The sequence below is a fragment of the Haliotis rufescens genome, unplaced genomic scaffold (assembly GCF_023055435.1).
Source record: "Haliotis rufescens isolate VD_foot unplaced genomic scaffold, xgHalRufe1.0.p SCAF_4, whole genome shotgun sequence".
Classification (NCBI taxonomy): domain Eukaryota; kingdom Metazoa; phylum Mollusca; class Gastropoda; order Lepetellida; family Haliotidae; genus Haliotis; species Haliotis rufescens.
The window spans coordinates 39,438,968-39,453,594 of NW_025964112.1; the positions used below are offsets into that span (position 1 = coordinate 39,438,968).

The 14,627-nt window shown below is 40.0% G+C and overlaps 2 protein-coding genes across 2 annotated transcripts in view; both read right to left on the minus strand.

The window, feature by feature from the left end:
• The window catches only part of LOC125372303, a 32,047-nt gene extending 19,201 nt beyond the window's left edge, over positions 1-12,846 (minus strand). Inside the window, exons 1-2 of the mRNA XM_048381634.1 lie at positions 12,686-12,846; positions 9,084-9,188 (exon numbers count right to left, since the gene is read on the minus strand). Of these exons, the coding sequence (XP_048237591.1) occupies positions 9,084-9,188; positions 12,686-12,740 (160 nt within the window). The 5' untranslated portion in view covers positions 12,741-12,846. The remainder of the gene's footprint in view (positions 1-9,083; positions 9,189-12,685) is intronic.
• Positions 1-14,627, minus strand: part of LOC124134734 — a 462,484-nt gene that overhangs the window by 67,526 nt on the left and 380,331 nt on the right. The window lies entirely within an intron of this gene.

Consider the following 14,627-nt stretch of genomic DNA (forward strand, 5'->3'; position numbering starts at 1 on the left):
AACCCTTTTCGTAATAGATGATTGCAGTGCGAGTAAAGAACTCACAAAAAAGAAAGATATGCTTTCGTATTTAGCATTCTCCGGACGGCATACTAAACATAGCGTTTGGGTACTTACTCAAAAATACAACTCTGTCCTGAAAGATCTCAGAGAGCAGACCAAATGGGTAGCACTCTTTCATTGCAAAGACAGAGATTCATTCGAGGAATGTTTACGCGAAAATGATGTTATTTATACCAAGCTCGAACGAGATAAAGTCAGAAAACTGTTAGCGGCAACGAAACACTGTAAACTCGCATTAAAAACCGACCAACCAGCTGCTTATGCAATTGCTTAGCAAAATGTAGCAAAATCATAGCAAATATAGGAAAATTATAGCAAATTGTAGCAAATGTAGCAAATTGAACATAAGCTGTTAATATGACATAAAATGTGGTTCGAAATCATCATTCTTTCGCAACAGTTCATTATTACGGGTTGTTTTGGATATGTCATATTATATTATGTTAGACTTAAATATCTCCTTAGGTATTACATTATGGAATGGGACGAACTCATCGAACAAATGCTCAAAGAATCTGAGCCTGATCAACATATAGATAAATCTTTAGATAAATCTTTAGATAAACATAGAGAAAGACTCGCCGCTTTGGTAGCCGGTGGAAAATGTTCCCAATATTTGGAGGAAAATGATACCATCGAAAAAATTGATAACATGACCGACGAAGAGATTAAAAAACTGTACGCGCGTTACATGTCTAGACTGGGAGCTACCATGACTAAAACGATAGGGTCAGCTATGTTACAACTATACACAGTCGTAGCTAGTACGTTTCTCCCTATCCCGGCAGAACATCGCATGTATTTATGCGAATCTCTAGAGAAAGACCCATTCATCGAACACACTATAAGCTCAGTGAGCTGTGAGTTTTATCATAGATACGGAATGTTCTTAGCTCCGTTCACCACAGCTTTAATAACGGCTAGGTATTGTCAATTTAAACATACGTGCCCACTTAATAATATAAAGAACGAAGTTCAACTAAATAATGGAGACTCAACAGGTGACACCACAACAGATTGTGAACGAGGAAATAACTGCACAACCACAACAGATTGCTGAACAACTAGTGAATGAGGAACCACCACCAGTGAATGAGAAAATACAACATGTGAATGCACCACATATGAATGAGAAAATACTAAAACCCAGAGTGACAAAGAATCCTTTGAAAATAGCCGCAGGAAGAAAGGGAGGACTGGCGCGCAGAGCGAAATTAATAAATAATTCAAATATTAATCTGATTAAAACATGGGCACTAGTAGGAGTTGCTGGTATAGCGGCTGTATGGTTCTTTTATAAGACCGGAGAAGAGAAAACGTCACCCCCAATACAACAACAAGTTCAATAAGAGGTTAGCCCGCATATAATGCTATAATGAGCATGACTACTCCAGTTACAGACGGTAAAATGTTGGTAAACGCGACGTATCATTCAGCGGTGGTTACCGGCTTGGCCATTGGCTATGCCCGTATGGCTAAAATGATTACTAAAGCCACACCTCCCAAGCTAGATTTTAATGGATTTGATATAGGTATGATGATTCTGGATATTGGATTAGCAATGGCAACGAAGGATATGCTCATCAAACAAGGGCTTATCCCGGAAGACATAATGAATTATTAATTAAACATTTGAATATATTATATTCATATAAACCATGGCAAAAATTGCGATGATGGTCGTTGGAGCCATTGTTAATGCTCTAGCTTTTTCGGGGAGTAATTTTTTATTTTCTAGTATGAGGGAATCAAATGCTAAAGAAGTTGAAGAGGAACGTAAACGACATAACGAAGCAAGGGAACAACTCCAAGCAGCCCAGTCACAATATAAGCGGCAGAGAATGAAGAGATTAGACTTTATTCATGAAAAACTGCTTCAGGAAGGACATTCAATTCAAACGTTTAAGGATGTCGAATGCACGAATACTACCTCGTTTATGAGAAAAAACTCGACCCAATACCGAGACCAACAATGAGTCAGTTTTATACACCGTCAGAGGCTCAAAAGAACCGCGAGGTCGCATTTGTGATTATGGGATTGACTTCTGAATTGATTTTCAGCTATACAATTATGCATAAGTCAGAGTGACAGCTGTGGCTATGCATAATCCATGACCTAGTTACCTAATCTATAAATAGCGTTGGCTGACTGCCTAATCAATATCTCACCAGTGTAGATGTGATTTGCATTTAGACAAATGATATGATAGATGTATAACCATGAATAATTGCATATTTACACTCATGGGTAAGATGACTTTATGTAACCGACGCTGTGTTGAAATTTACTGTGGCATACACAATTATTACATCAGGCGCGGAAACATAAACTATACCTGTTCTGTATTGGGGATAGGGGTCAAAGGTCGTTATTGTTTATGTAAGGAACACGGTGCTGATAGGGTCAGGAACCAGATTATTTATGCTAGGAAGAGAGATTACATAAATGAGAGGAATAGGTTGGGGAGAATACGTATTTAGATATATGAAAACAACCAATTAGACATTTGTCTCATTTTGCATATACAATTCAACCACAATGGTTTTCTCAGAGAGTTGAAGGCTATGGCAAAGCAAAGTGGCCTACGTGGATATTCTCGAATGAGAAAAGCTGAATTGATTACCTTACTAGGTTTGGAATACAACAAACCCCAGACTGTTAGGGAACTCAAAGCTCGAGCGAGAAACAGTGGGCTGAGAGGTTATTCTCGAATGAGAAGAGCTGAATTGATTGCTTTACTAGATAATAATGATGATAATGTTGATATTGATAATGATGTTGAGAATAAACAACAAGAATTAATATTTGTACCCACATCCTCCGACGTTGGTAAATATCTAAGAGGTTGGAAGATGAATATTAATTCCAACATGGATGTTAACGATATTAAGCCCATCATATCGAGTAAAATTAACGAGGAGTTAGATGATTTACATAGTATAAAATACCAGCTGACAATTAAAATGTTATTGAGTAAAAGTAACACAGACGATAGCACCGAATATACCGAACTATATTTCCGAAGCAATCAAGAAGTTATAACCGAATCCGATACTATAAACGCATCATTTGATACATCAATTCAGAGAATACAGGAAACTTTAGAACGCTGGACTAATAGAGGCTCGGGTTGGGGTGTGGATAAAATCGATAGTTTATATTTAGATATAGCAAATTATATGCCCTTCAAAGGTGGATCTTATATAGAATTACCCCCGTATTATAAGAAGAAAAAAGCCATAATTAACGTAAAAAATAAATCCAATGACTGTTTAAGAATGATGATAAGATCTGCATTGTTCCCCATAGACAAGCATCCGGATAGACCTTCTAGCTATCCCGAAAACGATGGACTGAACCTCGATGGTATAGACGAACCTACACCAATATCACAAATTGATAAGGTGGAAAAACAAAATAATTTAGCTATAAATGTTTTTGGACATTCTAAAGGAATTGTTGTACACAGGATAAGCTCTGCTCCGGAACATATTCCCAGAATCAATTCATTTCTGATCGAAAAAGATGGTAAATATCATTATACGTGGATAAAGAGTTTAAACAGGCTATTATACGATCAAACAAAACATAAGGAAAAGAAATATTTCTGCGAAAGATGCCTGCATGGGTACAGCAGACAAGATCCATTAGAAGCGCATAAAGAAGACTGTAGAGGTGTTGGACAGAATGCTATCAGGATCGATATGCCTAAAGAGGGAAAAAATATATTAAAATTTGAACATTATTGTAATCAAATGCCAGTACCGTACGTAATTAACGCCGACTTCGAAGCGCTTATCAAACCCATAGAAAATACCAACCATAATAATCAAGATAGTAGTTTTACGTACAAAACTCAAGAACATATTCCTTGTGGGTTTGGATATATAGTTGTAAGGTATGATGGGAAAACAAACCCGCCCGTGATTTACAGAGGTCCCGATGCAGCGGGAAAGTTCCTAGAATATCTACAAAATGAAGAGAGAATAATCAGGGAAAATTTATCGTGTAAGAAACCCATGTGTATGAGGAGGGATGATTGGAGGGCCCATAAGAAGTCAACGAGTTGTCACGTTTGTAATAAACCCCTGGATGGGGATTCCGTAAGAGATCATTGCCACGTCACGGGTAATTATCGGGGGGCCGCTCATAACGAGTGTAACTTAAAACTAAAAATGAATTCTCAAACAATACCCATCCCCGTTGTGTTTCATAACCTTAGGGGATACGATTCACATCTCATTATGCAAGCTATCTCAAAGACCGACGGCGGTTTAACGTGCATTCCTAATAATATGGAAAAATACATATTGTTCTTGTTGACTAAACCTATACATTATAGGGACAAGGATGGGAAATCTAGAATAAAGCAAAGTAATGGGCTTAGATTCATAGACTCTGTAGAGTTTCTGTTATCTTCCCTGGACAATTTAGCTAATGCGAACAATCCCGATGACTTTGCGATAACAAATGAATATATCGATAAGATAACTCGTCATTTGTTGCTGAGAAAAGTTGTATATCCTTACAAACATATGGATGATTGGTCTAGATTCGAAGAAACTGAATTACCACCCCTTGAATCATTCTATAGTAACTTAACAGAATCTAAAATAACAGATGCCGATTATGAACACACTCTGAGGGTCTGGGATAAATTAGGTTGTAAGAATTTAGGCGATTATCACGATCTGTACTTAAAAACCGATGTACTGTTACTCGCCGATATATTCGAGATATTTAGAAAGACATGTTTAAAACAATACGGCTTGGACCCGGCATGGTACTATTCCAGTCCCGGACTATCGTGGGATGCATTGTTGAAGAAGACCGGCATAGAACTAAAACTACTCACAGATTACGATATGCACTTGTTTATTGAGAAAGGATTAAGAGGTGGTATATCGATGGCAGCGAAAAGGTATTCTAAGGCTAATAATAAATTAGTGGAAGGATACGATCCGAGTAAACCCGACACGCACATATTATATCTCGACGCTAACAATTTGTACGGATGGGCTATGAGTCAACCTTTACCCACGGGTGGTTTTGAGTGGGTCGAAGTGAATGATATCAATAATATCAATGTGAATGATGCAAATAAAGGGTACATACTAGAAGTTGACTTGGAATATCCAAGTTCGTTGCATAAAGATCATAACAGTTATCCACTAGCTCCCGAAAGATTAATGGTTAATAAAGATTGGATGTCGGAATATCAACGCTCCTTGATGGGTTATAGTAGGTTAGCTAACGTAGAAAAACTCGTACCAAATTTGATGGATAAGACAAAATATATAGTTCACTACAGAAATCTCCAGTTGTATCTATCGTTAGGTATAAAACTTAAGAAAATACACAGAGTTCTAAAGTTCGATCAAAGCCCTTGGATGGAGCCCTATATAAGGTTTAAGAAAGATAGCTACCAGCGATTTCGAAAAGAATCTGTATAAGCTCATGAATAACTCAGTATTTGGTAAAACTATGGAGAATCTAAGGAAGCATGTTGATGTTAAATTAGTCAGATCTAATGAGGAAGAAAGACTCAGGAAACTTATAGCCAGTCCGGCTTTTAACAGAAGCAAGATATTAGATAACGACTTAGCCGCGTTGCATATGCAGAAGAGTAATATAAAATTCAACAGACCGGTGTACGTCGGTATGAGTATTCTCGACTTGTCAAAACACTTAATGTATGACTTTTATTACAACGAACTTAAGAAGCATTACGGCGATAGATGCGAGGTGTTATATACCGACACAGATTCTTTGTTGATGGAAATACAAACCGAGGATGTGTATAAAGATATGGCAGAAAAAATAGATATGTACGACACGAGCGATTACCCTAAAGATAATCCACTGCACAGCGTAGTAAATAAAAAGGTGTTAGGTAAGCTGAAGGATGAATGTGCTGGGACTCCTATAGCGGAGTATGTCGGATTAAGACCTAAGATGTATTCTATAAAAAAGTCCGATAATGGGGAGATAAGAAAAGCTAAGGGCGTTAAGAAGTTTTTTGTAAAAAAGCATATTAAACACGAACAGTATTAAGAATCATTATTCAACGGTAGAACGTTCAAACACGAGATTAACTCTTTAAGAAGTTACAATCATAGGATATATGGATTAAGAATGAACAAGACATCATTATCCCCCTTAGATACAAAGAGATGGATTGATAATGATGGTGTAACTACCTATGCTTATGGTTATGGTGGTAATACCGTACCGTCGGGAACTATGAACAACTCTTCTTGTACAAATGCCCTACCCGGTCCATCTTGAAGATAATAAAGAATAGGCTCTCCTTCTTTCATAACCAATCGACTAATGTTATACGTCTTAAGGGACCATATGGGATCGGTTGCACGATGTAGGCCTCCTTCGAGTTCACCGGGCTGGTATAAATATCTTACCCTTACTCTATCTGGAAGTTTTCGTTCTTTGCCTCTCCTCGGTGCTGAAGATTCGGAAGTCACGGATTTCATTTTAATCGCATCGGATGGTTTCTTCCCTATTAATCTGGTCACTTCATTATTCAGCGCTGATACAACAGCTGATAAACGTGTCACCAATTCGGTTGATCTCAATCGTTCCGATTTCATTTCGATCCCATACTGATAGCCAAACAAACGTTCCGCTAATGTTTCGACGATGGCTTGACTGCGGTGGGCCTCTCATTCACCACGCCTGATTTTGACATCATTCGTTGTAAAAATATCAAACTTTTTCCTCGGTATATAACGCGGTGCTGGTAAATATATTTGCCACATCGCTTGTTTCTTTAACGAATCCTTGGCCACATCTTTAGATACCTTAGCCGCGGTGGCTAATTGTTTTATTGCTCCTACACCTTTCCAATATCCTCGTGGACTTATCCATTATTAATTAATATTGATGTTTCGTTTGATACAACTCATGACTATCATTGAATCGCATCATCATTTTGGCATAAAAAATGCCACCTGTAGTAGCAGTATAGGTATATGAATCCCGCTCCAGTGGAAGTGGACTGGATATGTATTTACGAATTGATTTGAATATTTGTGAATCTACGCAAACTGTGCACAAGGATCTCTACGTTTTTAACTCCATAAGCGCAAAACAGATATCGAAGTCAGTTGTTATAGATACATACGCCAATAATAATAACTTCACAAACTGCTTAGTTTAGTCATCGATACAAAACTAACTCTAGACAACAGGGCAAAATCAGTGACATATTTCTGCACCATAATGCACCTGAAGCCCGCCCCATTCAGTTATCATCCAATCACGAAACAGTAGTCTGTTAGTGGGCGCAGCCTGACATTTTTCACCTAAAACAGTATTGCTTGGTTAGCCTATCAAATGCCACGGAATTACTTGCAATTTATGCAAACTGGAAGGAAAAAGAAAGTATAGGTCGAGTTCCATGATCGATAAAAAAATAACAAGAAGAGGTTTTGTTGTGAATTATAATATAATCTAGGGAGGGGTAACAAATGATTGATCAACCACAGTTTGAATGAATTTGTGCAATCACAGGTAATGTAACCTAAAGGTAAACAATGGTGGGGTAAGAAATTTCGTTTTCCAAAGTGGTTTGAAATGTCACCAAAAAATTGTCAGACACACTACAAGTTCATTGTCGACACAGTTGCCTTCAACAGAGTGTATGACCTCCAGCTGCCTCAATGCATGCTGTGATACGCCGCCTCATCGATGACGTCAGGCTTCTGATGACGTGGACTGGAATTCGTTGCCACTCGTCTCTCAGGACCTCCTGCAATTTTTGTCTGTTGACGGGAGGCTGATGGAGTGCTCTAATCTGTCTGTCAAGATGGTCCCAGAGATGTTCAATAGGATTTATATCGGGTTAGTGGGCAGGCCTGGGCAAAACGTCAACGTTCTGCTGGTTTTTCCGAGTCATTCTTGCAGTATGGGGCCTGGCATTGTCGTGTTGAAACAATGTCCCCTGATGTTGGTTTTGTAAGAACGGAAGCACAACTGTCTGCAACACTTGGTCTCCTCTGCGTCGATAAAAACGTTCTCTGCCGTCATTTCGAAAAAAGTTAAACCGACTTTCATCAGTAAACAGCACTCGACGCCAATTTCTGACTTTCCAGCGTCGAACTTGCCTCGCCCATCGAAGTCTCAGGCGTCGATGTTCAGCAGTCAGTACCATTCCTCGGAAAGGACGATACGCTCGGATTCCAGCAGCACGAAGTCGTCGTAGTACTGTACGTTGGCTAATGGGATGTCCCAACGCTGTTGCCGTCGCCGTCGCCGTTATGAAACTGTTTCGCAGGTGAATGAGCCGTATCTGACAGTCTTCCAGTGGTGTTGTCACTCGGGGTCGTCCGGTTCTAGGCCTGTTCTGTGTCCTCCCTGTCTGCCTGTACCGTTGAATCAGCCTGGCTACTGTCAATGGTGTACAACCAAACCTTCTGGCAATTTGGACCTGTGTTGCCCCCATTTCGGCCTTACATATCTCTCTCTCTCTCTCTCTCTCTCTCTCTCTCTCTCTCTCTCTCTCTCTCTCTGCTCCTGTGACAGTCGAGGCATTTCTTTTGTGTGCTTTCATCACGTGTGGTTATACCCTGCAGACGAACGCATTTATACAGCTAACATGCACGTGCATTTTATGCCCTAGGCGGAAATCTGTTTCACCATTTTATTTTGTCACCGCACGAGCGCCGTCAAAGGTGGCGCGTTCGGGCGAGGTGTTTTTGGTACCTGTTCCTGGGCAGTCATATTCCCAATACCCACTTTCCACTAGTTATCGCTGTTTTTAGGAAAATTAGAAATTGCCAACCTATACTTTCTTTTGCCCCTTAGTTTATTTCTCCGTATATTTTAACCGCGACGAAACATGTATATGCGTTATTCATATGCATTATACATATGCGTTATATATGACATGAGGTACAACTGTGTCATATAATTCGATTTTATAGCATATGTTTATCCTTGATATGACATGAGACATTCTGCGACATGACATATGCGTTGAGGCCTTGTCAAGAATTCCCACCTGTTTGGGCGTGTGCAGCTGTAAGACGTGGTTGCAGCAAAAACACAGCAGCAACAACAAGCAGCAGGGGAACTTTCCGTCTATGAGGAAACAGTCTCTGAACACCTGCAAATAAAACATAGGTGTCATTACATGGTAGAATTAAAGCATAATTCTGATACCCTTATACAAAATATACTTTACATACACTCACCCCAATCACCCCATTCTATGATTGATAATATCCGATTGACAGAGTAATTGCTATTTGTGACGTGTGAGGTATCCACTGAGGTTCAGGTTATCCAAAACTCGTTATTTCCTCAGGAACAAAATGGCAAAGCCAGAGAACGGCAATTTCGATAATCTGACAAAACAGCCTCCACTGGGAATTAAAGTCAAATGATGAAAATAACATAAATGGATCACTGAAAATCAGTGATGGCCCTACCGGTAGAACCCACCACTCACACAAAACTGCCGTAACACACATGATATGTAGCGTATATAGCAGATTGTTGCATTGCTTTTCTTTTTTGCCTTTACTTTATTTACAGATACCCGACCTTAAAAGATTTTTTTTAAATTGTTGTTTAAATGTTTTAAACATCTGGTGTCATCATGATGTTACACAAGCTACACCGCTCCTGAAATCATAATGTGACACACTGCATCGCTATCGAAATCCTAATGTGCTCACGCTACAAGTCCTGGAACACAGGACAGCTTTAAACAATTTACTGGAGTAAAAAATATTGACGTGATATGTCTTGTATTATCAAGTGGAAGAACGTGTCTGGCATTGTCTGCTGTCAGGTCGATGTTGGGCAGGTATCGTGCGTCGATATGATCCTTGTAAAGTCTGATAATAAACAGCCTTGTCAAACACAGGAAGAAAACAGATTATGCAAATGAATCAAGTGCTTAACCTACACGGCTACGTAAATCCAAATATGACAGACGCTACGTCAGTACTGAAATCCTGTACATCGTTACACAGCTACTCAACGCCAAATCGAGTGAAATCACAATGTGAAATCACGATGTTACACACGCTACATCGCTACTGAAATCCTGATGTGACGAAAAGCATCGCTATCGAAATCCTGATTTGGTTTACTCACATCGCTTCAGAAAACCTAATCTAACTCTCGCTGCACCAGTACTGAAATCATGATGTGACTCACTTTACAGTGCTGCGGAAATTATTATGTAGCTCATTCTGCATCAGTACTGATTCCTGAAATGAAGCTACATCGCTACTGAAATCCTAACGTGATCACGCTACATCGCTACTGAAATCCTAATGTGATCACGCTATATCGCTACTGCAATCCTAAAGTGTTCACACGACATCACTCGTCTAGACATAATGTGACACGCTATATCGTTCCTGGTGTGACTTCGCTTCTGAAACCTTTACAGTAGTAGGATAAGTTTTATTGCATACTGAGAAGCCACAGGCTCATAGTACAATTCTGTTTCCTGGAGTGGTTGCTGATATGATAAACAGGTTATTCTCTAACATAGCATGATAAATGAACACTGATAGTTTTTTAGGGATATGTTTATCAGTTATTGACATGATCGATATAAATCTGTGTTAAGCCGGATGTTCATAAAAAGGCAGTACTATATATACTGAACCGCAAATGAAACGTCACCATGGATAGATATATGAGAAACCTTATTTGTACAAACACTGTTAACATACTTTGAGATATATTAAAAAGATGAAACTTGGCCAAACTGATAATCAAGGTTGAAATTAAAGTGTCAAATGTCCTTAAAGTGAAACACAACACCAGTCTCTGAGAAAATGGCATCACACGTCAGACCCTCTCTCTCCCTCTGCCATCTGTTGTTGCTGGTGGCGACAATGCTGGTGCTGTGTTGCCCACCGAAGACGGTCACGGCGATAACGTGGTGTCAGAATGGGTCCTCGGTGTGGCCTGTGACAGTGGAGGAGTCGTCAATCGTCGACGCACGGTGTCCGCACTAATGTGTCGATTGTGTGTCCCCATTGTCTGTGGAGCAGTTTCCGTAGCAGTAACAAGGCGATCTTGAAGATGATGTCGCACAATCTGACGATCTTGACGTCGGGTGGTGACCCTTGGTCTTCCACTACGTGGTCGGTCATCTGTAGTGTTAGTGGTCTGGTACCGTTGCTGGAGCCTTTATATGTTCCTTACGTGGACTTGAAATGCATTGGCTACTTGCCCGGCGAATTGTTCAGCTTGCAATCGTCCAAGGGCTTGGTCTCGCTTGTTTCTTGTCAATCTTGGCATGTGGTAGCAATTCAATAACGTGTGAATGTTATCCGATCCGGGTGTATTTTTATAGGGCAAGAAATGGGGGAACGCATGTGCATTTCAATGTGCATGGACTCACGTGCATCGGGTTACCATGGCTGTTGCCGTGATGCGTACGGGCGATCGGTTTTATTGACACCTGCTTTGTTTTTTTATCATCAAATTTCATTTTTCAGGACAAGGTAATGTTAAATTTAAGAAACCAAACTATTTTCTTGAAAACAACAATGTTACCGAGATTTCTCATACGGTAGTGATTTTTCATGGGTTTAAATCTGTAATTTTGTTATAATTGTCTTTGTTGTTATTACTAGTAATGCATACATGAAAAAATAGGAAGTGAAATCAAATGTAGAATCCCTATGTATGTGCCTTCAGAAACAGACTCCATTGGGCGTAGAGGGCGTAGAGGGCGTAGAGGGCGTAGAGGGCGTAGAGGGCAATAAAGCTAAAAATGAGTGATGACACCTGTGTTTTCGAAAATGGCAAGCATGTCCTGCCCTAATGGTAGCACCCGCCATTCATACAATACAGTAAGTAATAATTTTATTATAGAACAATACTACTTCGAAAACCCCTTTAATAAGAATTGAATATGAGTGAAAATGTAATAATGTCAGTCGTATATAGAACAATACAAATTCATAAACATCAACAAAGGTAGCTCCAACGTCCACAGGTATAATGTGACAGAAATGAATTACCATGTATAGCGACCATCATCATTGAAATGGCACGGACTGTTAAATCCATCCATATACACACGTCATGACAACCTGAGAACCAAGAACTATGAATATGTGATGTACCATTAAGTAGTATCCTTCACTTCGTCTCCCAACATAATGGCCCAGTCACCTAAGGCGCCGCGATTCGCCGTGCAGAATTGCGTCTTTTGGGCACACCAGAAACCTATGAACCTATTCGGGTTCGAATCCCGGTTAACCATGATAATGTTTCTAGGTTTGCAGCACCATACCCGTGCTCGTGGGTTTCACCGAAGTGATAAGCATCCGAGACCTGCAACACTTCGGGCTTTCCTCACACATTAAGCTGATACGCCGTGATATACCCGGAATAATCTTAAAAGCGGCGTTAAATCCAACTCACTCACTCACTCATCGGCATCAGTCATCAGCGATTACCCTTGAATGAGTAAGATCTACAATACAAAGCACTGAAGATCCTTGTCGACATCCTATGCACTTTTACAGACTGCAACTTCAAATTACTACTATTCCTATCAGTCTCATACTAAAACATCAACATGGAAGTTTTAAACATAAACCTGATGTGCATACCACTTCTTACCTGCTAAATGCCTAAATGGGAAGAGTGCCATGTTGTATGATGTCGACACAGCCATCCATAAGACTTGTGTGAACTCGATAGAGATGGTATTTCATGTATATATTTGATACCACTAATATATGAAAAAAGGCTACATGTGAGACTGTGAGGTGTGCTTAAAAGTCAATGTGTTAACGAAAGTGACTGCATATATATTTGGGACTACTGATATATATAGGAGGGAGGGGCTTGGAAACATGCCCGGTGATCGTGGGCCTTCCCCAACGGAGTGGAAGAGTATGTGCAAGGATCTGATTGGTTACCCTACCATCATTGTCACCCGCATATGCTGTCAACTACGCTTTATTTTGTGTGAGTACAAAGCGTGTGAGACAACCGGGAAGTACTCACAACAGGGGGCAGACACGTACTTTGTCGGCGGCTACCTTAATAGTCTGACCTCACGAACTAAACACATGTTTCATCAGTGGGTCAATGCTTCTTTACCAATAAACCAAGTTTAACTGATAGCAGGAAGAGAAATAAACATTTCTATCGGTTTTGAATGCATTTATACAGATGTAAATAATACGTCGATGCCCCTATCGAGTGCCGTTAATGGAGAAATCGGGAACTCGAAATATTACATTTTGACTTATCCCTCAAATTCACATCCTCTCTGGGCATGGTGTATAACATGCGCCCCCTCTCCCCTCCCAACACAAAATTCAATCTATAACTATTGATATGCTGATGGTATTTAAAAAATAATATTCATGAACCAGACATTGTTTCCGATCCATGCTATCCTAACTTATGGTTCCTACCATAATCATATCACTCCATTTCCCCTGTATATACTGGTGTGTTTGATGTTCGCATGGTACAGCATTTTTCTTCAACCATAATACCCTATTTCCCCTCCATATACTGGTGTGTTTGAAGTTCGCATGGTATAGCATCTTGCTTAAACCACGTCACTGTGTGTGTGTGTGTGTGTGTGTGTGTGTGTGTGTGTGTGTGTGTGTGTGTGTGTGTGTGTGTGTGTGTGTGTGTGTGTGTGTGTGTGTGTGTGTGATGTTCTCATTGTTATAGCATCTTACTTAAAACGTATCACCCTTTATCCCCTGTATATACTGTTCAGTTTGATGTTCGCCAGTTACAGGATCTTCCTTAAACCATTTCAACCTATTTCCCCTGTATTGACTGCTTAGTTTGTTGTCCTCATGTTATAAGTTGTACAGGAAGAAAGAAGATAGCATGAAGAGATCATTTAAGAATTTGGATGGACAGAAGAGAAAATACATGACAGTTATACAGATGGAAGGACGAGAGAGGAGAGAAGAGAATAAATATAATATATTCGCAAGGGGAAGAAATAAAGTGAGGTAAGAGGAAGACACGGTGACAGTTTCAGTCGGGGATAGGGAATGTAATAGTGGACAGAGAAAGAGGGGCAATTGGAGAAGGGGTGGGTAGTAGATACGTGAGGGAAGAGATAGTTTTTGGGAATTAGGATTAGACAAAGCTGAGTGCATAAAGAATCATCAGAATTTGACACGGACAGGACACGGAGCCAGTCATATATCCGGGACTATGACACAGAAGGGTGATCGGGTATCAGGGTGTAGGGTATTGGGTGTCGGGTGTACGCATTTTCTGTCAATCAGTCGACTCCCTATCTCCTGTTTACGAAGCGTCTACTACGCACGCTCATGATCAAGATTGTCTTCGGGTCAAGGTTTCCCCAGATAACACACATAGCTATAGAACTGCATCATATTTATCAGCTGTCTAAAATGAAATCCATAGTATGTCTGCTTCAGGTGACGTGCAACAAGCCATTGCAACTAATAGCTGACATAGGTGGGACTGCGGAACTCAGAGTCTTAAGTCATAGGGGTGCCTTGATGAACTCCTATGTGCCGTGTTCAGGGAGCCACAAAGAAATGCCAGTTAGGGT